This window comes from Crocodylus siamensis, chromosome 1 (assembly GCF_052110815.1).
Source record: "Crocodylus siamensis isolate JL-2025a chromosome 1, ASM5211081v1, whole genome shotgun sequence".
In the NCBI taxonomy this organism is placed as follows: domain Eukaryota; kingdom Metazoa; phylum Chordata; order Crocodylia; family Crocodylidae; genus Crocodylus; species Crocodylus siamensis.
The window spans coordinates 90,823,461-90,851,102 of record NC_143395.1 but is presented as its reverse complement, the minus strand read 5'-3'; the positions used below and the strand labels follow the sequence as shown (position 1 = coordinate 90,851,102).

Here is a 27,642-nt window from a genome sequence, read left to right as displayed (position 1 = left end):
AGGAGGGGCCAGCAGGGGACTGCATGCTTAGGGGCAAGCAACACGGGTTCATCAGTGGCAGGTCCTGTCAAACCAACCTGGTGGCCTTTTACAATCAGATCACCAAATCCTTAGATGCAGGGGTAGCAGTGGACATAGTCTTCCTGGACTTCCGGAAGGCTTTCGACACTGTCTCTCACCCTGTTCTCATTAAGAAACTGGGGGACTGTGGTGTCGACACCCACACAGTCAAATGGGTCGCCAGCTGGCTGGAGGGCCGCACCCAGAGGGTGGTAGTGCATGGGTCCTTCTCAACCTGGAAGGACGTGGGCAGTGGGGTTCCACAGGGCTCGGTCCTCGGGCCTGCACTGTTCAACATCTTCATCAGTGACTTGGACGAGGGGGTAAAAAGCACCCTGTTCAAATTTGCTGATGACACTAAGATGTGGGGGGATGTGGGCACACTAGAAGGATGCAACAGGCTACAATCAGACCTAGACAGGTTACAAGGGTGGGCGGATGAGAGTAGGATGGGATTCAACACAGACAAGTGCAAAGTGATGCACCTGGGGAGGAACAACCGGCACCATACCTACAGGTTGGTCCCCTCTTGTCAGCACAGAGGCGGAAAAGGATCTTGGGGTCATCATTGACTCTAAGATGAACATGGGCCGGCAGTGTGGGGAGGCAGTCAGGAAGGCCAACCGCACCTTGTCATGCATCCAGAGATGCATCTCGAGGAGGTCCAGAGAGGTGATCCTCCCCACTCTATGCGGCACTGGTCAGACCACAGTTGGAGTACTGCGTCCACTTCTGGGCGCTGCGCTGCAAGAGACATGTGGGCAGCATGGAGAGGGTCCAGAGGAGGGCCACTCGCATGATCAGGGGACAGCAGGGCAGGCCCTATAAGGAGAAGCTACGGGACCTGAACCTGTTCAGCCTCCAAAAGAGAAGGCTGAGGGGGGATCTCGTGGCTTGTTATAGCCTAGTCCGGGGGGGGGGGGGGGGATCAGCAGGCATTGGGGGAGTCCCTGTTCCCTTGAGCACTGCCAGGAGTGACCAGAAATAACGGTCACAAGCTGGCAGAGGGTAGATTTAGGCTAGATATCAGGAGGCACTACTTCACAGTCAGGGTGGCTAGGATCTAGAACCAACTTCCAAGAGAAGTGGTGCAGGCTCCTACCCTCGGGTCTTTAAGAGGAGGCTGGATGTACACCTTGCTGGGGTCGTTTGACCCAGTACTCTTTCCTGCCACGGCAGGGGGTCGGACTAGATGATCTGCTCAGGTCCCTTCTGACCCTTGAAACTATGTATGCCTAGGCAAAAGTGTGGAGGCTGCCCAGGATGTACCAGCCTTCCTTTAGACCATCGCGATTGGACTTGATTTGGCTTTTGGATTCAGACATTTGGTGCTTTGATGGTTGTAGCTTCTGCCAGAGCAATAGATAAGAGCTACTTGTGAAGCCTCAATAAGGGTACATTTCTGTCAGGGTGATGTCCCTTAGGCCCAGGGGGTCATGAGCAACTTAAAAGTGGGTCACAACTTCTCTTTCCTCCCCAATGCGTAAATATTCTGCCTGCTTCCCACCCCCAGTGGCAATGCACATGTTCTTGGACTCGCCCGAATTGGAAGCATCTCTCATGTTTTCTAATCTCAGTGTGCATGGGTTAGTAAAGCTCAGTATTTATCTGTCAACCGTTCGATTTGACTGCGAGTTTTCCCTTCGCAACATCCTACTTGTGTGAATCAGGGTTTTCAGCAGTTGCAGCTATAAAGAGCAAATACCAATCAAAAATAAATGTGGAGTGTGAAATGAGACTGGCAGTCTCAAAAATAAAGCCCAGGTTTGAAAAAGTAAGCAGTACCAAGCAAGCTCATTCTTCTCATTGAAAACTGACATTTTTAAATTTGACAGTGTTTTCTTTTCAGTGAAATGGTTTGGAATTTGATAAACTTTATAAAGTGTTTTTTGACAAATATATTTCATTAATATACAAAGGTAAATGTGCTTTATTTATCTCCTACTTAATCCTAATGAAATCAGTAGCTTTAATCATGAGGGGGTCGCATAAATTTATATTATTTTAAGGGGTTACAATATCACAAAATTTGAGAACCCCCCCCGTCTTATGCTTTCTCCAGCCAAGGACTACCCACAAGGCACTGGGGACTAGGGTTTTCAGGCGCTATATACTTACTCTAGAGGTTGCAGCATTGTGGTGTTTTATAGGAGTTGCCTTGCTACATTGCCACCAGGCCTTCCAGTCGGATGCAGTTTAGTCATACCCAGGATCTGCTATAGTTCTGTGTTAAACTGCTTAATTAAACAAAACAAGATTTGAAAAGCAAAAAAGTGAGTGCAGTGGCCTCATTGCATGGCAGTTCATCAATGTGCACATGGTGTCTGCATGTGCTGTCCTGTTTTCCTTACGTAAATATGCTGAAAGCTTCATATCCAATCACTGGGGCTTCTATTAGGAATGGTCCTCCTCTAGAAAATGTACCTTCCAAGTCTCGGAGTGGGAGTTGTGCACCCCTGTTCAAGTGCTGGATGCGCATGTAGGAGACTTAGTTTCTATTCCTGAGGTGCTGTATGACCTTGGGTAGTGTGCTTCCTCTCTGTGCCTGTTTTACTTCCCACACGCTGGATTTTCTCCTGAGATTGTAAATTTAACAGCATAGGCCAAGACGCATCTATAGTCTGTAGCACATTAGGTGCTAGTCTCAGTTGGGGTTTTGGCCACTACTGTAACACATTAATAATAAATTAAGTTTGTAAAAGTGCAAGGGGTAAGAGTTGGTGTTTGGAGAACTGGGCATGCAAGGAACAAAGAATTCAAGAACAGAAGGTAAAGTTAAAAGTAGGAGGAAAGAAATGCCTTGTGATTTTAAGCTGAGAACTAAGAGTTAAAGGAAGTAGCTTCTGTACTTGACAGTGTCAAGATACCATGTATGACCTTGGGTAAGTAGCTTAATGTTTCTGAACTCTGGTTTCTTCACCAGTAAAATATGGATGTTACCTGCCTCCTAGGGACATGAGACTAAACTTTATTTTTTCTATAACTCTTCCTCAGGAAATCTCTATATGATTTATAATTATGAAGTAAAGTAGAAACCATATTTTAACAGTGAGGAGGGTAGGAAAGGGAAGAAAGTAGTGGAGGGGTATGGATTTGAAATCACCAGTAGAGTGAGTATTAGCTTAGAGGAAAGGAAAAGAATGGAAAGAAAGCAAGCAATTTTCACACTTATGAGAAAAGTACAACTTGGAAAAAAAAGTGATCCTTGGTAAAGAGTGTAGTTTTATATCTAAAAATGAAGCATGGAAGTTATTGATCAACTTTTAGGTGATGGATTTTCAGTGTGGATACTTGAAGGCACCTAGGAGAAAATTGGAAATTTTGGCAGGAAGGGGTGGGGAGAAGAGGATAAGTATAGAAACTGAGAGAAGAATAACTGATATAGAAGGCAAAGGGAGAGAAGGAGCTGTATAGCTTGGATTTTGCAGGGGGTGAAGTAGGAAGCAAAGAACCAGGAAATAGTAAGGATGCAGGAGCCCAACAATATGCATGTAGCTATTGTTATGAGTAGAGTTGAGGAGGTTAAACAACTGAAAAAACTTTTATCAGATGGTGAAATGAAGGGAGAGGAGGCTGGATGTACACCTTGCTGGGGTCGTTTGACCCCAGTACTCTTTCGTGCCACGGCAGGGGGTCGGACTAGATGATCTGCTCAGGTCCCTTCCGACCCTAGAAACTATGAAACTATGTATGCCTAGGCAAAAGTGTGGAGGCTGCCCAGGATGTACCAGCCTTCCTTTAGACCGGGTTTAATGCATGTGCAGTGGAGATGGAAGATTTGGGAAGAAAGGAACATTAATTGGTCAATTTACTAGGAACAGTGAGGAGGAGGAAGTGTAAAGAGCATGTATTAGAATTAGATTGTCAGAATTACAGTTAGAGAATATGAAGCAGGGAATTGGGAAAGCCAGATGGGCATGAAAAGAGGTATGCTTCTGGTGCTGGCATAATTTTGTCAGTAACAAACAAACGGACTAACGTATTTAGGAGCTATATTTTAATGATTATCTGAATTGGAAACTATAATTAAAAATGAACAAATAGAATAAAATGTAGGTTAAACTTGTGCATGTGTGGACTTTTTCTGCAGTGGACACCAGTGCTGATCAAGCCATGATACACCTGCTGGCTGGCTTGGAGGATGATGGGTATCAAATGCGAGGACATAGAACATTATCACATCACCGTTCTCTTGGAAGCTTTAGAAACTCTCAGAACAGCGATGATGAAGAAAATGAACCACAAGTTGAGAAGGAAGAAATGGAACTCAGTTTGCTCATGTCCCAGAGATGGGACAGCAGTATTGAAGAAACTGGGGCAAAAACAAGGTACATATTTCTCACTAGGGGCAGCGGGTATGGAGCATTTTCCCCCATTGTTTTTAGAAGTGTTCATTTTTTCTTCCTGGCAAAGTTCTTCATGATTTCAACTCCAGTGAATGAGCAATCCTAAACTGAAGTCATTCAAATAATATATTGATCTTGATCTAAAGAAGGGATGCCTATTTGACCACATTGGGGTCCCTGCATATCTTGGGCTGATAAATTAGGTGTAATCACTTGTATAGGAACATATATATGCCTGAAAGTTTTGGATACTAAAATCCCCAAGCTGCAGTTTTGATTTCAAGAAGATACTTGAGAGAACTTCTTTGCAATTGAACACTGGAAAGAATTTATCAACATGTGCATTAAAATCCATTTTGGAGCCAAACGTAGACGTGTATGAGGCTTGATGCATCTGGAGTGAATGTTTAGGAGAGATTTTTGAAGGTTGATCCACCACTACTGCACTAACACCATTATATTTCCACCTGTCACTGAATCAGTGATTGAATCTTAAGATAGATAAATATTCACTTCTAGACTACCAGTATTTGGCAGCTTCCTTATCCTTTAAGATAAGGGATTCATTGAGCACTTTGTGTCATTCTGTTGCCATTCTGTGTTGATTCTTTTTGTCAACTCACTATTAACAGTCTATTAAGAAAATGTGTCCAGTGTTTTTTCACCCAAATTGTGGTTAGGCATCTACCTATTTGCAGTTCCATCTGAGAACATCCAGGCACTTTACAAACATTAATATATAAAATTCTTGCAGTAGTTTTCTGAGATATGGAATATGATCCCAGTTACAAGATGAAATATATGAGGCACAGAGAAATAGATGGTTTCCTAAATCCATACAGGAGCATTGTAATAACAGCTAGTTTGGCTCCCAGTTCCTAGACTTAAACCACAAAGCCTTTTTTCCTATCTGACCTTTCCTTTTCCATAGTCAGTATACTGTCAAAGGCAAAACTGAGTTCAGTGGTAGCTGAAAAAATTGAAAATCTTTTTATCCAAAATATTTGAACTATTTTTTCATTTGGGGTAAAAGATATAGTTCATACACTGATTTTAGACTGGGGGGTTACATTCCTCTAGCTGTAAATGAAAAGAGATAATTATTTTAAATTTTTAGAGGCAAGTAGCCATAATCCACATGAAAACTTTTGCATGCCTTTTTTAAAAATTTTCAATTGCCTGATGATATATTTTTAACTTCTGTTTTAGATTAGCAAAATAATTTGTTTCCATCAATAGTTATGTTTTCATCAACTCCATGAATTTAAATAAAAATATATTTAATGCAAGGCTTTTGTAGTTGTTCACAGATTCTGATTTTTCTTTCTTATATAGCCAAGCTTTTTCTTAAATTTCAGGTGAACGTTTTTCAGCTTTTTCCATTACAGTTATTGGTTTGACAGCTCTTAGAACTTTATTTAAAAAAATACAAACTTCCTTACATACAATTGAAATATCTGAATCCCTTTTCTACCCTCCTGAACCACCAGGTACTACACTTCATGTCTAAATTGTTTTAAATGACTGACTGCCATTATACTGCATCTCACAATAACATCCCTGAACAATGTTCTTATAATGTCAGATTTCTCACTGACAATTTTCACATTCACTTACTACCACAGCTTTTTAATTTTGGGGCTATCCTATGTCTAGATCTTTTTTGATCTGAGATATATACTATATTGCACTCAGTGTTTCTTGATTTTTCTTTTAGGTCAGTGGGCAAAAATTTGCATCGAAGCTCAACTGAAGAGGAGGATTCATCTTCAGAAGAAGAAATGGAATGGAGTGGTAACAGTATGCTTCTAGCTAATCTCTCTATACCTCAGTTAGATGGAACTGCAGATGAAAATGGTGGTAAGTAAATGGTAAAATGCTTTGAAAGTTACTGCTTGAAACAACTTGCTTCCTTATCTATATGATAACCAGAAGGTGTGAACTTCCCTCAGCAGGAGGTCTCAACACAGCAGAGGAATAGTCTTAAATTCTGTAGATGTAATATAGATTCAGCATGAGATTTACTAATCTCAATTTCTCCCTCTAATCAACTCCCCCTGCTTTGCTTTTGAGTTATATTAGCAGTCTGAACAATGAAGGTTTTCTGGTTAATTAGCCCTAATGGAGAGGGTGAAGTCCATCTAGTCGTCCTAGGATTTTTCTGTTAATATTTTTTTAAATCTCTCTCTTTCTCTCTCAGCTTTTATAGGCTCCTTTAGCTCTACCACAATATATATTGTAAACTTAATAATTACATGAAAAATCTAGATACCCAGTGTGCTTTGCTTTTTAGATGTATGCTGCCCATATTTAATACAGTGCATCTTGCTTCCAGCCTGTATTGGATTCAGTTCATCACCTGTTACTGTCCTAAGATTGCATTAACACACACTGGGTGAGAGTCAAAGCAGCTGTAGGAGAACCTGTTAGGAGCAAAGGTTTATTTAAAAAATACTCTTGTTCTGCCCCCTCTGCTGAAATGTATTCTTTAAATAATTTGAAACGGCAGTGTGCACAATTTGATTATGAAGAATTGAGAATTTATACAAATTTATGCATATTGTTTTGATTACAAGTCAAATTTTTTTCTTCAAAAAGAACCATCAAAATCACAGTCAATTTATACATAAGATATATACAAACTGGCTTGCTGTTGAGTGTGCCACACAGGGCTTTCTGTTCTGCCACTGTGCTGGAGCAGATAACCTTGCATGGCACTCTTATGGGCCACACTTGCTACCCATGTAGTTCCTCACAGTTGGCAAGGTCAGCTTGCCTAAGAGAAGGCCACAATATCTGCATGAACCAGATCATCACCAGCTTGGAGGTCCCAGCATCTTTTTTGTCTGATTCTATTGATTAGGAGATGAGCAGTAATCTTTCGTCAGGCAAGCTGGGAGCTTGGAAGTTCTAAAAGCCTGATGTCAAGTTGAAGCTTTCAGACTCCTATCTTCATTCCCAGGAATTGGGTAATATTGAGACCCCACTGTAAGACAGTCCATGTGACTGTGTCTCCAATGGTGACCTGAGTCAGGAGAAAGCTCAGGAAGTAAACAGGCAGGAAAACATGCAGAAATCTGCTGGAACCTTTCTTGTGATTCATTGTAAATTGTTCAAGGCAAATAGTGAAGTGCTGTGCCAGTAGCTGTCAAACTTCCTTAAGTCATGGAACTCTTTCATATCACTTATTCTGCTGTGGCACAACCCCTACCCACATCCTAAAGACTGACACAGAGCCAGGCAACTTGGCTTGGCCATGGTGGTGTACTACCCACTGGCCCACTCTGCCATTACCCCTGATTTCATTGCGGAATCACTAGAGTGACCTATCACGGAACCCCATGGTCCACAGAACACATGTTAAAAATCACTGTGTTATACACCTAACATGTAGACACTTTACACAAGAAAAACATCATCAGAAAATTCCTATGCAACATCTCACTTTTTCCATTCACACCATATAAAGTTATCAGGCCTTGTAATAACATACTATGTTCTTAGAAACTGTGAACAGTTCCCATTTAATTAAAACTATTTATTCATTCACATGAAATTTTAAGCTGGCAAGGATATATTGGGACTTGGGCAAAATTATCTTTGGTATAGAGGGGATGATTTCATTTCTGTTTACTATTTTTAGTTCATTCAACTCTTTTTGTGTCCTTTCCTTGTGTAATGATTCTACTGTGGGAGTTTGTCAGGGCATCAGCAATTCAGGAACTTTCTCTACTGATTTTATTTGGGGTAAAGCTGGGTTTTTTTTGTAAAATTGAACTTGAAAATGTAGGGTTGACTTATGCAAAGACAGTTTATTATCTGAACAATATGAATGATTAGAAACTGCAGTTTGGGAAATTGCTTTCAAGAGCTCCCTGACTCTTGGTCCAAGAATCAGAGTCAGTGCTGAGCCTTCTATTTAGCACAACAGAGCTAGCCTAGCTTTTTTAAAAGTAATATTACAGTAAGGCACACAGCTAGAAATTATTTCCATATAAAAAGGGAGAAGAGTCGACCAAATCTTCATTGATTCTGCTTTTCAGCAATTCTTAAGAAGTCATCAACATTACCAGGACAATTTGAGCTGCTTTTCTTCAGTCCAGTACTAATGACAGAAACATAGTAGATGATAGCTACCGTGTCTACTGACTTAAAAAAATACTAATAGTTCAAGGGCATGATCTGTAGTTATTAACACATTCAGGAGGGAAAGCTGTTTTCCCTATAACTAAACCTGAATATATGGAGTTGATTTGTGCAGGGTAGATTTATGAACAGAACAGTTTAGTATTTACCATACATTTTCCACTGTTAAAAATATCTGAATCAAAAGATTCCTAATATTAAGATGAATGAGTTTGGTTTCCTTCCAATTAATAGCAGTCATTTCTCATTAATGCAGTTTTGATACCTTACATTAATCATACCTCACTGACCAGAAAATTTGAAATTGCAGCTTAAAATCCAAGGTATGCAACACACTTTCTGAATCTGAAAAATAACTGGTTAGTATAAAATCCTAATTTTGCCTTGGTCTATATGTGCACAGATCCTTTTAGTTTTAGTATAATTTTCGTAATTCATTAAGGCAAGAATTAGTTCTCAAAGTATAGCTAAATGCTACATTTTTTCCTACTCCTTGTAGCAATTTGACACTCCCATGTAAAAATTACACACAAAATTTCAGTACTTATACTCAAAATATTTAATCAGTGTTGTACTTAGAAAAATAAAATTTCATACTTGTAATGAATATAAAGATCATAAACAAAATTCTCCATTCTTTAATCACTTTTTTTTAGAAACATTGTTTTCTTCTGTGCATTGTAAGCATAGAGGAGCAGAATGGATAAATGATTGTATCCATCAGTAATTTGATCTGGCATGGCAATACCTCCTCTCCTCAGGAAACCTATTATATGTAATTTCCCTGCTCACAACATTTTATATCCATGATGTAATACAAAAAATAATTTGTTCAATTTATAAAAATGTAACACAATCATTGTTAAAATACATTTCTTCAATATGAATTAGTGTTCAAAATATTCATATCCAGAAGATATTTAATTTGGGAAAAACATTTTCAGAACAATCACTTAACCTTGTTTTCATGTGAAAAATAACACATTTATTAACTGAAGGTCTCATAATTGGCAATATGGTAAATTCAAAACTAGTAAACATCAGCTTGCTTTTATCAAATAGTAAATGGCACTTGAGCTTCGTTTACTTATTTTCCAGACCTGAGGAAAGATACCTTGTGCCTGCAAGCTTGTCCAAGATCCTTCCCAAATATACAGTTAGTCCAATAAAAGATTTCACACCAAAAATACTCATATAGTCATACTAGTCTTTGTGACTGCTGCCTGGTTAATACAAATCCCTTTTTTTCCTTTAATTGTTGGGGAAGAAAGCCTTCAAGTGTTCCTTGTAATTTCAGTGAATCATTCCCATTTTCTCTGTGTTTCTGTCATTGGCCCTCCTTTCAGTGGAGGCACATTACATCTAGAGTTGCTTACGTGAGCTCAGCAACTCCTATCCACCAGGGGATATTGTTAGAAGTAAAGATTTTCCTTTTCTTACCAGAACTCAAAGAAAAATCTCTGTTGTGCATCCAGTTCCTGGCAGATCCTGTCAAAAATATAAACTCAGTAATTGACCTTGTTTTTTAGGCTTTGCTTCCATAAATTCTTAGAATGGCTTTTGCTTTTCACAAATATTGTAGAAAAACGTTTTGTGTTAATCCATAAAGGTTTGTAATAGTGTTGAGAAGCTACCTCATCACATTAGACATAAGTAATAGCACATGCTCATAAGAGAAAACATACTGGGCACATCTACACGTGCCCCTGACCACACATTTGGTACTGTACATTTATTTACTACTTGCTAAATGATGCATGGTTACTTTTAGATGTTGGTACTGTGCGGTCCCAGCAGCGCAGTTATTTTTAGATGCTATGTTCCCATAGCAACAAGCTACAGCAATGTAGCCCATCGCTATAGCGATGTAGCATCAGCATCACGGTTTGTGCCTACGAACACTACATTGCCAGAGCAACAAGTTATGTTGCCGTAGCTTGTTGCTACAGCGACGTAGCATCTTATGTACACACACCTACTGTGTACCAGCATCAGCTGACTACTTGGGAGACTTCAGTTACGCAACTGATGAACTTTGTTCTGTTGATCAAAAATAGAACTTATATTATTCTGTTTGAAAAACACCTGAATATAGCCTTTCCTGTGTTTCCACACGTTTTTTGAACTTATGAAAGAGATGCAACCTGAGAACAACCCAGGGTGAAAAACCACTCCTGGGAGAGCAAATAGCTGTACAATTAACCCTTCTCAGAGAAGCCACAGCATAGCCCTCTAGCATCTCAGGTGCTTTACACCTACTCTACTATTTACCCCAGCAGGGAGCAGAATATGCCCCCTTCACAATTCCACAGTGTGCTTCAGGGAGACATAGGACAACTCTGAGCAGTCTAGGTCAGCCAGTCAGGACTGAGGGAGCCTTCAGGGAATGCAGATGTGTGCACAGAGTCCCCACGGCTGCTCAGTGTTAGCACTGCAGTCTTTTTGTTCTTCAGGAGCTCAGCGCTCAAATGTCTGTTTAACCATCTCCAGGCAAGCTTTTCTACCACAAAAATAAACCCAGGTGAATTCTTCCAGGTCATTTGAAAGTGTGTAAGTGTCTTAGAATTATAGCAAGTTAGAGTTGGAAGGGATGTCAGGAGGTCATCTAATCTAGTCCCAATCCCCTGCTCAAAGCAGGACCATCCCCAACTATATCATCCCACCTACGGCTTTGTCTAGCCAGGTCATAAAAACCACCAAGAACGGAGATTTCACAACCTCTTTAGTGCTTTACTAGCCTCCTGGTGAGAATTTTTCACAATATGTAACCTAAACTTCTTATGCTGCAACTTGAGACCATTGTTTCTTGTTCTGTTATCTGCCACCACGGAGAACAGTCTAGCTCCAGTCTTAAATTATGATATGAATTTACCTTACGTTAACAACTTTGCATTGATGCTGTGCGTGGAGTAAGCTACCCCCCTGGTCAGATCCTGTGACTGACAGTTTAACTGTTGATAGATGTGCTAATTTAGTATGGTATCTTGTGAACCAAAGTCATAATAAGAGTGGTCACAAATAGAATACGATCTTTTTTAATGGGAAGGCCTTTCAAAGACTTATCTTAAGATGGTTAAAGACCTTTTTTTTTTTAAGTCTAAGGAATTAATTATAGTAATAATTATTTATTTTCCATTCCAGACAATCCTTTGAATAATGAAAGTTCTCGAACTCATTCCTCTGTAATTGCAACAAGCAAAATGTCTGTAAAGACCTCAATATTTCACAAAGACGCTGCTACGCTAGAACCCCCATCTTCTGCTAAGATTACTTTCCAGTGTAAACACACAAGTGCCCTTCCTTCCCATGTTTTGGATAATGAAGATTTAGTAGAAGAGCTTTCACAGCCAAACACAGAAGCAAGACCTGAACTTTCAATCCACCCTCTTACAAAAGAAAGCACTTACACTGCAAAATACCCAATGTCATTCAGCAATAGTGCCCATTCTGAAAACTCACACAAAGAAAGTAATAAGAAGGATATTCTTCCTGTTTCTTCTTGTGAAAATAACATTTTTGAATATGAAGATGATATTTCGTCAGTGAGCAGACAGATACCAAGTAGGAAGTATACCAGCATCAGGAAGGTTGAGAAGGATTCCTCTTTTATGCATATGAGCCGCCATATTAGTGATGGTATATTGGGTAAAAACTCATTTAATTTTTCAGATTTGAGCCACTCCAAAAGTAAAATGCCTTCTGAAATAAGCGAAAAATCCAGCAGCACAAGTATAAATAGCTTTTTCCCTACAACAGTAACAGAAAATTGTGATTTGGTGTCTTGTTCAGGGGGGAATCGAACTGTGATGCATTCTGTTGAAAACAGTACTGACGAAGGTGGCCTTAATAAGCTTAAAATTAGGTATGAAGAATTTCAGGAACATAAGGCAGAAAAACCAAGCCTCAGTCAACAAGCAGCACATTACATGTTCTTTCCCAGTGTTGTTCTTTCTAATTGTCTCAGCCGACCACAAAAATTAGCTCCTGTAACATATAAATTACAGCCAGGCAACAAACAGTCCAGGTTAAAATTGAATAAAAAGAAACTGGGCCTTATCAACCATCAGGAGCTTGTAAGTGTAAATCATATTGCATCCATTAAGGAAAGCTGCTATACACAAGGTAATGCATGTAGTAATATTCCTGATAAGGATAGTGCTTTGCCAAATGATTTAGTTCAAGTTCCTCATGATACCTTTGACAATAGGATGCCTACAAATGCTTCTAATTGTACTGACTGCCAGTTTGGAGATGGTTCTCTTGAAACCGAGCAGTCATTTGGATTATGTGGGAATAAATATACACTCCGAACCAAGCGTAAAGTAAATTATGAGACTGAAGATAGTGAATCGAGTTTCGTCACACACAACTCAAAAGTTAGCCTACCTCATCCCATAGATAGTGGGGAAAGTTTGGATGGGTCTCAGAAATCTCGAAAACGTAGAAAACTCTCTAAAAAACTGCCACCTGTTATTATCAAATACATTATCATCAATAGATTTAGAGGGAGAAAAAATATGCTTGTTAAATTAGGTAAAGTAGATTCTAGTGAGGAAAAAGTAGTACTTACAGAGGAAAAAATGAATTTATATAAAAAGCTTGCACCTTTAAAGGACTTTTGGCCAAAAGTTCCTGACTCCCCTGCAACCAAATATCCTATTTATCCATTAACACCAAAGAAAAGTCACAGAAGGAAAGCAAAACATAAGTCAGCTAAGAAAAAAACTGGAAAACCACAAAAAGCAAATAATAAAAATATTAAAAGAACTTTATCTTTCAGAAAAAGAACTCATGCAGTCCTTTCTCCTCCTTCACCATCTTACAATGCCGAAGCTGAAGACTGTGACTATAACTATAGTGATGTTATGTCTAAATTAGGTTTTCTCTCTGAGAGAAGCACAAGCCCAATAAATGCCTCTCCCCCTCGCTGCTGGTCTCCCACTGATCCAAAAGCAGAAGAAATTATGACTGATCTAGATAAAGAAGCTTTACTTTTTAAGGGTCCTAACATGTTCAATAGCAAGACTGTTCATTCCAATGTAGGAAAAAATAGTCGAGCAAAATCTCAGGTTAAGAAATGTAAAAAGAAGTTTCCCGGCCCCACAATAGCTACTAAGAAAAGGAGCAGGATTAATCAGACAGATAAAACACCAGATGATGGAAAAAAGAAACCTAGAACAAAACAGAAACAAAAAACAGCTGAAAAAATATCATCGAGGAAACGCATGACATTTAAAGGTGAAAAAGGAAATGTTCGTTCTGCTGCAGAAGTTAAATTTGTACTGAAGCACCAAGATTTGCCTGAGATTTCTCACAACTCTAGCAGCTCACAACCACTTCTTACTCAGAAAGAGAGTCTTTTAACTGGCTACTCAACAGGACACTTACCTTCCACACAGCTCACCTCCACAGCTGATGCACAAGGAAAATCATCTGGCTATTTTCATTCATTGCTGGAAACTGATAAATCTCTGGATTTACAAAGTTTCACTACTGCACGAGGAGACCTTCATTCATCTATCATTTCCATTCCCGTCCTAGCTGGAAGGGAAATAACAAAAATAAACTCCCAAAGGCCTAAGAGTCAAAGTACAGTATGTCGTATGAAGGAATCTTGTTTGATTCAAAATAGCATATTTGATCCATCTCAGGTAACACAGAATGCACATATTTCTAAAGATACAACATCTACAAAGATGGGAGAGCCTGTGAATTCACAGACTAGATACTTATCAGTTGGAAAATTAAATGAAACTCATAGTTCTTTAGACCTAACTAAGACTGATCAGATGCATACCACTAATTTTTTGCATTGTAAAGAGAGTAATCAACAGCAAGTTTTGTGCTTATCAGAAGCAGCAAAATTTGCTGATCCCTATTCTTCCATACTGAAATCATCTGAGGAAAGCCATGGGTCTCTTCAGTTACCTAAAAACTGTTTTGTAACTGCTTTGAAGAGTCCAGTAAAGCAGATAGGATGGGAACACAAACAGAGAGGATTTGTTTTGGATGTGTCACATTTTAAACCTGAAAAAGTAAAACCGAAGTCCCTATCAGAAACCACCTCACAAACAAAACCTTCTTCTCAGTGTAAAAATCGAACTATCGTGGCCCCATCAGCATTCAGTGAAGGACAGTCTGGGCTAGCTGTTCTAAAAGAATTACTGCAAAAAAGACAGCAAAAAGCACAACATGCAAATGTTATGCAAGAAGCATTATCAGTTAAACCTCAGCTGAACAGAAGTATTTCTTCCCCTCTTGAACAGAATAAAGCAATTAAAAGATCAAAGTCAGTCACTTCACCAAGGAAGTCCCGTACTCCCAAAACTACGAAGCCTAAAGAAAAAACGCCCAAACTTTTAAAAGTAGATTCTTTTAACCAACAGAACACTAATCAGATTGACCACTCCGTGTCAGATGACAGCCCCATTTTTTTTTCAGATCCAGGCTTTGAAAGTTGTTATTCCCTTGAAGACAGCTTGTCCCCAGACCACAATTACAATTTTGATATTAATGCTATAGGGCAGACTGGATTTTGCAGTTTGTACTCTGCAAGTCAGTTTGTCCCAGCAGACCAAAATCTGCCACAGAAGTTTTTGAGTGATGCTGTCCAGGATCTTTCTTCTGGACAAACAACAGAAAATGAACTTTTAAACATTAATAGCCAAAAATCTGAGGAAGAGAAACAGTGCCCTTCAGACCCAGGTAAATGGATTAGACCTGGTGCTCTGAGCCCTGAGCTTTTTGAGAAAGCATCCTTGGAAAGCAATGAGAACCTTCCCCACAGTCAGTGGAGAAACAGTGTTCACACTCCAACATCTCGATCTAACTCATCAATAGATGCTTTTTGTATCCAAGAGACAGAGGACTATGTAAATGAGAAATACAAGTTGAACAGAAATCCACTGAGCAAAGAGAGATTTCTTAATCTTCCACAGCCAGCTAATTCAGACTGGATTCAAAGTCGCACTAGAAAGGAAGCCACTTTTGAATCATGTCAATCACTTGATTCTGTTAATACCTCTTTTACTTCCCTCTTGTCTTCTCCGGATGGTGATCTTGTGGATGGCACTTCAGAGGATTTAGAGTTGTATGTTCCAAGAAATAATGAGGGCTTAACGCCAACTCCCGACAGTTCACCAAGGTCAACTAGTTCTCCCTCACAATCGAAGAATGGAAGTCTTACACCTCGTACTGCTCATGTTCTTAAACCTCTCATGTCCCCACCAAGTCGTGAAGAAATCATGGCAACTTTGCTGCATCATGATCTTGCAGAAACAATTTACCAAGAACCATTTTGCAGCAATCCTTCTGATGCACCAGAAAAGCCCAGGTACATTCCCTATGCACTTATATTATAAGGTCCTTCTCTCTCTCTCTCTCTCTCTCTCTCTCTCTCTCTCTCTCTCTCTCTCTCTCTGTCTCTTTTTGTAATTGTATTAAATCTAAGTGGCCATTCTTGTGAAGTTAATTTTATTATACAGTGTAGGAGATTTTCACCCAGTGATGTATGATGTACTTAAAGTTCCAGGTTTTTATATTTTTTTAACTCGATAATGAAGAGTTTGAAAAAATCCATTTGTTTGATTTCACTGTGCCTGCATGTTTTTTATTGGCTTGTGTAGTTTTGATATCCACAGTAATGTTCAAAGGATGAGTGAACTGACTACCTGCTCCCTTGGTCTGCCCATATGACCTGGTGTGGAAGCTACCAACTATCTTGGGACTCTGTTTGGTTCTGATTATGAAGACTGCCTGTAAATCTGACAAGTGCTTAGATACCCCTCTAATGGATGACAAGTGTTGATCAAGTATTTAAGAGAATGATTTTTGCAAATAGTGAAACTGGTCACATTGTCATAATATTGTAAAAGAGGCTTCCTCCCAGTGCTAAAGCCATATTCATTTTACATTAATTCATTCCTTAATAAATATACATCTAATCCCAAAATGTAGTGGTCCTTCAGATGTATTTCTGTAACCAGAGAGGATTTCTACTCCCTTCCTGAAACTACATCGTGTTTTAATGCTAGGTACCCACAAGCATGAAGGTAGTGTCTCTCTCTGTCACTAAAAATATGTATTTGCTTATAGTTTATTTTACAGTAAACAATTCCAGTTTTGTAAATAATCCTGTGATATATTGCTACTGTGTGATGTTAGAAACTAACTTGTTCTCAAGTCTATGAACCAGTAGGGTTGAGAAGCTATATGGACACAGCATGATCTTTCCTTGAGGGAAAGGAATTGATCATCCACTTAATTTTTAGTGACCTCTTTTGCTGATTTTTATGAACACATAATAGACTCTAGGAGGAACTTACCCCTAGCTCTCTTCTGCTGAAAGGTCGATGGTTATCCTGGGATCTTTAATATGAAAGTAAAACATAAGGCAAGTAACATTTGGAGAGGCTCACTAGAGGCTCCTATAGGGATTCTATAAGAAAAGAGTAATTAATCTCAAGAGTTTTGATTTGTGGCAAAATAAATTTATAATATTTTCTTTATAGGGAGATTGGAGGTCGACTTCTCACAGTAGAAACTAGACTTCCAAATGATCTACCTGAGTTTGAAGGAGACTTTTCCTTGGAAGGACTACGGCTCTGGAAGACAGCATTTTCAGCAATGACACAAAATCCTAGGCCAGGATCACCTCAACGCAATGGGCAATCTGTTATTGATAAAAGACAAATTAATAGCCATAAAACTAGTGAAGATAAAAAAATAGTAATCATGCCTTGTAAATGTGCTCCAAGTCGCCAGCAGGTTCAGACATGGCTCCATGCCAAAGAAGAATATGAGCTTATGAAGAAATTGCCTAAGGACCAGCCTGTTGAGATGGAAAAAGGAAATGAGAATTTGAGCTCTACAACACTGCCTTCAGAGAAACCTGTTGAAATAACAAAAACAGTTGTTGAGGATGAGAGTTTACCTAACCTGCAAGATAGGAGACCTACTGGACCTACAAAAGATTCTCCTGTTTCCCAGATAAGTACTACAGTAATAAAAACCAAGGAAACTTGTGACACACACGTGAATAATATAATTTCTACAAATTATACCGTAGAACCAAATAAAACCCCAGTTGAAAGCAAAACAGTTGCTACTTCAACAATAGAACCTGATAAGGAAGAAGAGGAAGAGGACTACTATATCAATTATAGCTCACCAGATTCTCCAGTGCTTCCTCCTTGGCAACAAGCAGCATCCCCAGATTCTAGGCAGTCCAGTTTTGAAGATGCAGACTGGAGTAATCAAGATATAGTTCCATCTTCTGTGGAAGAAAAGGATGTAACATCTGCTGAGAGTGAAGATAAACCTGTCAAAGCTGAGGGTTGGACTCCCTTGAGCACGTCTCCACTCTTGCTCAAAGAAGGTGCTGGAAATCTGGAATCATTTTGCCTACATAGTACTCCCCTTGTGCAGAGAAAACCTCAAGAAGTAATACCAGATGCACTTGACTTTACCCCCTTATCAACAGGTAAAACTGTTATTTAAGCAAGATAAAACCAGGGAGAGGCACAAAAATAGTTTCTGAAAATTGATTAATTTATTTATTTTTAAATGGGGAAATATCCACTGCCCTATTGGGAGATTAAACTAAACTATTTTTGCAAGGGTAATAATGTGGTAAACATTTATGAAATAATTATTCAACCATTAGGATTCTGGTATCAAAACATCCTTATGCTGTGTTGTCATTTGACTATGGTATAGATTTTATAGTAGTAGACACAAACACTTGACCTCTGCAGATGTTCAATTTTATACTAGGAGAATAGTTTTTTCTCTTGGTAGAAAAGTTGTGCTGATAGTCAAACTTTTTCTCCCAGAGCAAAAATGGCTGCTGTTTGGCAGGATGGTGGGGGTATTCTCCTATGTTTGGGAATGCTCCCAGTTAGTTGGGCGGTAGAGGAGAGGCATATTCTCCTGGGTCTGGAACCCTCCCCAGCTCCTTGTAGTAGCTGCTGCTGCTTTCCAGCAGTTGCCAACTGCCACTTCATCGCCTGCCTTCTTCCAAGGGAAGAGGGCAGGTCTCAGCACTGCTGAGGGTGGGTATGGCCGAGGGAGCAGCTCTCTAGCTCACCTGTGAAGCTCTCCTGCTATGGGACTAGAAGAACATCTTGTATAGTCCAATTCCTGGACTTTTTCTACTAGAAAAATATCTTCTAGTCTAACTGATCATCTGTATGCGGCCACCATTATTGAAGTTGAATTGACAATGTTTTTGCTTATTAAATCTTTAGTTAAAATTCTGGCATTCATCAAACAGCTACTTAATTTGAATTTAGAGTATAAATTTTAAATGTTTTAAATTGAACTGTACAAGAGAAGTGTTCTTGTCTTAATACCATACATTTAGTATGCTTTTAGAAACTACTGCAGTCTTAAAATTGTTTTTGAACTAAAAGGTGATTATCCCATTCAGGCTGTAGTATCCAGGAGCTTTTTCACTTTCTTTGTACTTAATTCTGCTTTCTAGCGAATATTTGAAGGAACCAAATCATTTTGCTATATGTCCTTACAGAAACCAAAATTCATAAATTAAGTCAGAGAAGAGGAAGTAATGCTGACACTCTTCGAAGAGTACTTTTAACAACACAAGTGAAGGTAAGAAATTTTATGATAAAGATATGTTTTTATAACATTGCATATACGTTTATGTGTTAGTTCTGAAGCAGTGATGGTCATGTCTTACTTTGTCCCACTTGTATGTATTTTAAAACTGTTTTTAGTAGTAGAGGTTACAACAGCTTTCTGGTTTTCATGGCATTTCTTTTACAGGTGGAATCTAGGAAAATTTTAATTGTATGGCAATTACAAGGATGCAAATACGAAAAGAAAATACAAAAGCAAATCTTAAGCCTATTTTATATGGTCATATCAAATTCCAAGATGTTTTGTAGACTTGTGATTTTTTCTTGTGTTCTTTTTTTTAATTAAAAAAATTATATGCTGTCAGTTGTGCTTGAGGTGGTGTTATTGCAATGTCAGTATGCATTTGTGAGAATAAATGTGTCCATATGAGTGTATGCAACCAACAAATTAAATTATAATGTATCGATTAGCTTTTTTTTTATATCCTGTTGCACTAATCTGTCAAATGTGGTAATGACCTCTTCATTAGTCTTTTACAAATACCATATACTAACCAAAATTCCCTTTGGCATGGCAGGACATGCAGTTTTTAGGATTGAGCGTATAAAGTTTCTCGGATACCAATCACACAATTATATTAGTGTGTGCCAGGGGCATTATAAGCAAAAAAAAAAAATAAAATAAAAAAATGGGGGGGGGGGAATAATTAAAGTTTTAGGATGACTTGCCTTTTTCATACAGATGTACTGTACAATATAGACTACATATAAGGAATTTTTGTGTTAATTTTAACATTACAGTTTGTGAGCTTAATATTAAGACAATAGGAAGAAAAATGAGAATTTCAAGTAATTATAAGAAAAATCTTTTAAGATTACTTAGAAAATACACTTGAAATTTGTGGATATCACCAAGGCGAGGGAAGTTTGCAAGTGTTCTGGAGAGTGAGATCAGCTTGATTTTTGACAATTGCAAAATCGGTCTGAAATCAAGAAGTGAACTTGTCTTTACTGAATTTCATTTTCTTGATTTTTGAACTATTTCCCAATTTGTCATGATAGTTTTGAAATGTTGTTTAGTGCAGAAAAGAGAAGAGGGAGGAAACACAATGGTAAGTCTTCCAATATCTGAAAGGTTGTTATGAATAGGATGGTTAATCAGTTATTCTTCATGTTCTCTCGGAGAAGGACAAGGAAAAATCAACTCAATTTGTAGCAAAGTTGATTTGGGATTGATATTAAAGAAAGTTTTTGAACTGTTTACAGTGACCATGTACAGACATTCAGTTTCTATGGGGAGAATCGCCATTCTCCTGGTAGAAACCCAAAGCATGCAGACATTCAAGCTTTTTCTCTCAGAGCAAAAATGTCTATTCCTGGAGAAAAATAACTTGGGAACAACCAGGGTTAAATTGCTCCTAGGATAGCTTCTCTTGGGAGACCAACCGTCTACACACTTTTCCCTGGCTTAACTTCTCCCAGAAACGAGGAGGAGTAGAACCAGGGCAAAGGCTCCCATGCCCTCCAGAGACTGGGGTCGTTGGTCTGGAAGAAGGCTGCTCCTTATATCCTGTAGACTGGGAGCAGAGGGGAGGAGCATCCACCAACTGCTCCCTGTCTGCTTCTCAATCTGAAGCGCCAGTGCTGGATGAGGCAACAGCTTTTACAAAATTTGCAACAATACAAAAAAAGTGCCATGGATGGCCACGTATTCCAAGCTCTCTAGCTGGAGCTTGACACAGTTGTTGCAGACATGCTCTCTAGCTAGGAGGCAATATGCAGCTGATCTGTAGTTCCTCTGTGCAAGTCTGCTTCGCCCCCAGGGAAGTTTAAAGGGCTTATCAAGCCAGGCAGGCTGACTGACAGACTTGCAGGACCTTTGAAGGTCTTGGCTTCCTGGCAGCCTGAGAGTCAGCTGAGGGTTGTCCGGAACTGCACAAGAGAGTTTTTAAAGGCTCTAGTATTTTAAAAGGCTGCTGATATTGAAACACCAGCAGTCCTTTTAAAGTTCTGAGCATGCAAGCAGTATGACACCAAGAACAGCCCAACAGTGCTTGGCTGCCTGTGCACCCTTTAAAGTATCAGCAGGTTGGCAAGTTTGCATATGGGACAGACTTAGGTCCAGGACAGGGCCACTGCCATGGCTATCCTGTCCTCACTGCTCTTCCAGCAGTTTGAAAGGTGAGTGGGTAGCCCAAGAGCAGGGAGAAGCTCACTGGTCCCTGGGCTGCTCTCTCAGAGAGCACTCTAAAAGGCCCTGGTCAGCCCCTGCTGCCCATGGCTACACAGGGCAAGCTGCCAGAGAGGCAGTTGCTCTCTTTGGTTCCTGACAGATGTTCACTTTAAGGCATGATGAGATCTGATACACAATCCCAAATATTACACCTCCTGCCATGTCATGTGTACATGGGATCTGATACCCTCCAGTGTATCTATTATACCCCCAGCTTGGTGTCATCTGCAAATTTGCTGAGGGTACAATCCATCCCATTCTTCCAGAATGTTAATAAAGATATTGAACCAAAACCAGCCCCAGGACCAACCCTGGGGCACTCCACTTGATACTGATGAACCTAGATATTGAGCCATTGATTACTACCCTTTGATCCTGACAATCCAGCCAGCTTTCTATCCACCTCACAGTCCATCCAACCCATACTTCCTCAACTTGCTTGCAGGAATGCTGTAGGAGATGGTATCAAAAGCCTTGCAGAAGTCAAGGTATATCATGTCCACTGCTTTCCCTGCATCCACAGAGCCGGTCATCTCTTCATAGAAGGCAATCGGGTTGATAAAGCATGATGAATCCATGCAGACTGTTCCTAATGGTGTAGGTTGTAGCCATGTTAGTCTAAGGACATAGGCAGACAAGGTTCTTTGAGTGAATCTGATATCTTTTATCAAACCAACTCAAATAATTGGAAAAATACTTTTTTGCAAGCTTTTGGGTACAATTATCCTTCAGCAGGCAGGGGAGGCGTCTGCAGATGGTCTGTGCTCTTCCTGAATGGGAGTAGTAAAGGTATGCAAGAAAGCCAGTCAATTAAGATGTAAATTGGGCTGGTTAATAGGTGAGAGACAGGTTGGGAGTGGGGTGGGAAGAGGAATGAATGCTTTTGTTCCTAATCACATTCTTATCCAAGTGCTCAGAAGTGGATTTTTTGGGAACCTGCTCCATGATTTTTCTGGGGACTGAGGTGAAACTGATGGGCCTGTAGTTCCCTGGATCCTCTTTCTTCCCATTCTTAAAGTTAGGCGCTATATTTGCCCTATTCCAATTGTCTGGGACCTCTTCTGATCCCCACAAGTTTTCACAGATGATAGCCGGTGGTTCTGCAATCACATCAGCCAACTCCCTCAGCACCCTCAGATGCATTGCCTCTGGCCCCTTGTACAGGCATGGACTTGCACACATCCAGCTTTCTAAATAGTCCCTAACCTGTTCTTTCACCACTGTGGGCTGCTGACCTTCTCTCTCAACAGTTCCCTGGTGCAGTAATCTGAGAGCTGACCTTACCTGTGAAGACCAAGGTAAAAAAGGCATTGAGTACTTCAGCCTTTTCCTCATTGCCTATCACTAAGTTGCCTCCCCCATTCAGTAAGGGACCCACACTTTCCATGACCTTTCCTCTTGTTGCTAACATACTCACAGAAGCCCTTCCTGTAGCCCTTCACATCTCTTGCTAGCTGCAACTCCAATTGTGCTTTGGCCTTCCTGACTTTATCCCTGCATGTCGAAGCAATATTCTTATACTCCTCCCAAGTTGTTTATCCAATCTTCCACTTTTTCTAAGCTTCCTTCTTATGTTTAAGCTCACCAAAGTGTGCTCTGCTAAGCCAAGCTGGTTGCTTGCCACATTTGCTATCCTTCCTGCACATCGAGATGGTTCATTCCTGTGCCCTCATTAAGGTTTCTTTAAAATACAACAAGCTCTCCTGGACTCCTTTCCCCCTCAGACTGGTCTCCCAGGAGATCCTACCCATCAGTTCCCCGAGGGAGTTGGTCTGCTTTTCTGAAGCGTAGGGTCTGTACTCTACTGCTGTCCTTTCTTCCTTTTGTCAGGATCTCAATCTTGTGGTCACCACTGCCCAACTTGCCATTCACTTCTACATCCCCTACCAGTTCTTCCCTGTTTGAGCAGTAGGTCAAGAAGAGCATGGCCCCTAGTGGCCACTCCAGCACTTGCACCAGGAAGTTGTCCACAGCACTCTCCAAAAACTTCTGGATTGCCTGAGCACTGCTGTATTGCCCTCCCAGCAGATGTCAGGGTGATTTGAAGTCCTCCATGACAACCAGGGCCTGTGATCAGAAACTTCCGCTAGTTGTCTTAAGAAAGCCTTATCTACCTCCACTTCCTGGCTAGGTGGTCAATAGCAGACCCCCACCATGACATCACCCTTGTTGGTCTCCCCTCAGGCCTGTTGAGAGTCTCTGAGTTAGGGTCAATCTCCAGCTTCATACTAGAGCTCTGAGCAATCATATGGCTCTCTTACATCAAGTGCAACTCCTCCTCCTCCTTCTCCCCTACCTATCTTTTCTGAACAGTTTGCATCTGTCCATGACACTGCTCCAGTCATGCGAGCTGTCCCACCAATTCTCTGTTGTTCCAATCACATCATAGTTCTGTAACTGCAAGGACTTCCAATTCTTCTTTCTTGTTTCCCAGGCTCTGTGCATTCACGTACACACACCTGAGGTGACTAGCTGATTGCCCTGTTTTCTCAGGAAGAATGTAGCATCTCCTGTTGTCCCCTCCTGCTTATGCTTCCTCCAGGTCGCCTGCTTCCCCACTTACCTTAGGGCCTTGTTCTCCATCCCCCAGCGAACCTAGTTTAAAGCCCTCCTCACTAGGTTAGTGAACCTGTCTGTGAAGATGCTCTTTAGTCTCCTTGTCAGGTGGATCCCATCCCTTCCTAGCGATCCTTCTTGGAACAATATCCCATGATCAAAGAAGTCGAATCTCTGCTGCAGAAGCCACCTCTGCAGCCGTGAATTGATCTGCAAGATGTGTCCACTCCTGCCAGGGCCCTTCCCCTTGACTAGAAGGATTGAGGAGAACATGACCTGTGCCCCTGTCCCCTTCACCCTTGCATCCAGAGCCCAGTAGGTGCTCTTAATCTGCTCAGGTTCACCCCTGGCAGCATCATTGGTGCCCACATGGATGAGCAGCATGGGGTAGTAGTCGGAGGGTCAGAAGTCTCAGTAATCATTCTGTGACATCTTGGATCTGGGCTCCGGGCAAGCAGCAGATGTCCTAGGACAACAGGTCAGACCAGAAGATGGATGCCTATATCCCCCACAGAAAAGAGTGTCCAACTGCCACCACCCCTTGCCTCTTCTTTGTAGCAGTGGTCTCAATCCTCCCCGCCTTGGGGGTTCCTGGCCTGGCCTCTTCCACCAATGTAATGCTCTCCTCTGTTGCTAGTGCTCCATATCTGTTCTCTAAGCAAACCACTGCATGTGGGGATCACGACAACTACTTGCTGCCAGAAGATACAAACTTCCACCTTCCTGGGAGTCAATATCCTCTTCCTTTTCTCGCACCACCTCTGGCAGTCCTTCCTCCACAGTCTTAGAGGTTTCCTCCAGCGTGGAGTCGAAGTCCTCATGGCAGAGAATGGTTTGGAGCCTTGCTACCTCTTGTAGCTCCCTTGCCTTCTCCGGAGGGACACCACCAGAAGGCACTGCTCACATTGCAGGCACTCCCTCAGCTAACTGACACTGGAAGGAACCTGCAAGCTGCAGTCTGTACAGAACCAAACCAGGACCTGTGTGGAAGCCTCAACAGTGTGTGGTCCTGCCTGGACATGCACCTTACAGGTGAAAGCAGAGGAAAAGCTGGAAGTGGCAGTGGTTCTGGTATTATGACGTCCACCAGCTATCTCCCTGGGTCTTCTAATCTGCTGCCTTTCCCTTTGTGTCTCTTTCCAAGCAGAGCTTTCCTAGAAAACTCCTCTGTAGCTGGCCTGGTTGCTGTTCCTTGATCTGAAGGGTTCCCTTTTCCCCTGCAACCTCTTTCCTCTCAGCAAGCTTACAGTAAAGGAATGTGAGAGAGTTTCCAAGCAAAATGAGCTTCTGGCAGCAGGGCTCCTGGTAGAATGTCTGAGCTGGGATAAGCAAGGCCAAAGCCTGGGGAAAAATACAGGCCTTGGAACAGATAGGCCTAGGAGCAGAAGCAGGTGAGCACATGGCCTGGAGAGGACTGGCAGACAGCAGAGGGCTAGGGTGCCCAAAGCTCAGCAAGGGAATAGAGCAGAGCCTGAGAGGGGCTGAGGCCATGGTCCAAGAGGGCTGGTAATGATTAACAGCTGGTGGTTGTGGAATGGACTAAGGGGAGGTTAGGCTGGCCTAACCTCAGCTGGCCCAGAGAAAGAGAGAGGGGCCAAAAGAATAAAGGATCTGGGGCCCAGATGGAGAGAGAGCCTGAGACCAGGAGGGGCTGAGTAGATGCAGCCTGAGGCCTGAAGCCTAATACAGATAGAGGTGCAAGTGCCCCAAAAAGGGTGAGTATGAGGAAGGCCTAAGAGATGGGAACCCAGGAGGGGCTGAGTAGGTAAGACCTGAGGCTGGAGCCCAGGAAGGGCAGGTGTCAGCTGGGCCATGGGGCTTGGAAGTCAGTAGCTGGGGGGGAAGGGGAGCGTCAGCAGGGCCTGGGAGCCCAAAGGTCTAACTGGCCTAGGAGTGGGGCCAGGGTCTAGGGCAGGGGTGGGCAAAATACGGCCCACAGGTCAGATCTGACCTGCCAGGCACTTTCCTTCAACCCATGGGCACACAGAAACTAACTGTATCCCACCCAGCCTGCGCGTGTCACTCCCATCCTTGTGTGAGGAAGGGCCTGACCTAGCCACCATACAACTTCCATTTGCAGATGCCAGGGTACCTGCTTGACTTCCCTGGCATCCCGTTCACTCCAGGCACAGGTAAGGAAGTGGCAGGAGTGGGGGGAAGATGCAGCTGGATGGGAGTGTGAGGCTATTGCTGACAGCAGCGCAAAGCCCAAATGCAGGAGAGTGGCAGGAGCGTAGAGCTTGGGTGAGCAGGATGTGAGTGTGAGAGAGGGCGGGGAGGTGTGGGGACCCCTACACACTCCTTTGTGGCTCACAGCCCCCGCCATCAGCAGCAGGCAGGGATGCTTGTGTCCGGTGCAGGCGCTGCCACTGGCAGCACATGGCTCCAGCCAGCAAGGAGCACAGGAGCACGTGGCATATGCACAGCTCCTGCACTTGCTCATCACCAGGTAAAGTCCCTGCACGTGGGAGCTGGCTGCCTTCATCACTCCCTACTACGCAGGTCCCAGGACTCTATCGGGAAGCAGGAGCCAGGGCTCCCCTCCATTACCAATGGAGTCCCAGGACCTGCACTGCAGAGAGCAGCCACAGCAGCCAGCTCCTTTGGTGGCACACGAGTGCGGGAGCTGCACGTGTGCCATGCAGAGCCCCACACATTAGGGGTGGGCGTGCTGGATTGCACTCCTCACACCCACATGCAGCTCTGGCCAGAGCCGGACGGCAACACCTACACGGGCCACAAGCACCCTAGTCACTCCTGCCCACTGCTGCTGCCACCACCAGCAGCAGGAGCTGTGCACTGTGGAGGGAGGAAGTGAGTGAGCGTGTGTGTGTGGGGGGGTGGTCCTCATACCCACACCCTGCCCCTACAACCTCCTCACATGTACACACACTCTGACAATATACTCTATTGCCCCCCACACACTCTACCATACACACACTCACCACCCCTAACCACATCCCAACCCCCCCCCCACACACACATAATATACAGGAGTAAGACTTTATTTTTTTAATTATTATGCAGTAACTTCTTCTATATACTTTTGTCAGGATTTGTGTACTGTATTTTTTGTAACAAAATTAAAACATTATAGTAGGCATTTGACTTTTAGTGCATGATTTGTTTTTTTTCTGATTCCAGGTTGACAACCCTCCCCTCCCAAAAGGAGTATTTCAGGGGGACCTGGGGAGGGGAGGGAGGGTGGGACTTCCAGTGGCAAAGGTCAGGGGTTCAGGGGGGAATTCTGGTCCCAAGATAGCAACTAGGGCACAGGGCACCTTTCAAGGGCTGAGGCTATGCTTGTGGCTATCAGCTGCTTGCCCAAACTCATTAAGCAGCACTCCAGCCAAAATAATTGCCAGCCCCTGGTCTAGGGAAACCAAAAGTCAGGGGCCACTGCCAGGGACTGGGTGGGCCAAAGAGCCCATAGCACAGGAGGGGCAAGGCCTGTAGCCCAGACCGGGCACGTGTTAGCATATTATCTGTGAGGCATGGGACTGGCTACTGGGGCACAGGATGGAGCCCACGTAATTAGCCCTTAAGGCAATGACTGTAGGTACCTATAGTTGTAAGAGTAAGAGCAGGCTTGGGAAGCCCTGGGTTAGTTTCCCTTTTCCTCAGAAGTTAATAACATCACAGCATGGTGAGTGAGTAAGGGAGAGAGTGCCCAAAGGAAGCCAGGTTAGCAAGGGCTGAGCAG

The 27,642-nt window shown here is 42.0% G+C and overlaps 1 protein-coding gene across 1 annotated transcript in view; it reads left to right on the top strand.

Annotated features, from left to right (window-relative positions):
* Positions 1-27,642, top strand: part of REV3L (REV3 like, DNA directed polymerase zeta catalytic subunit) — a 209,912-nt gene that overhangs the window by 119,201 nt on the left and 63,069 nt on the right. The window contains exons 11-15 of the mRNA XM_090038057.1: positions 4,151-4,388; positions 6,124-6,266; positions 11,694-15,885; positions 17,063-18,033; positions 19,081-19,163. Of these exons, the coding sequence (XP_089894183.1) occupies positions 4,151-4,388; positions 6,124-6,266; positions 11,694-15,885; positions 17,063-18,033; positions 19,081-19,163 (5,627 nt within the window). The remainder of the gene's footprint in view (positions 1-4,150; positions 4,389-6,123; positions 6,267-11,693; positions 15,886-17,062; positions 18,034-19,080; positions 19,164-27,642) is intronic.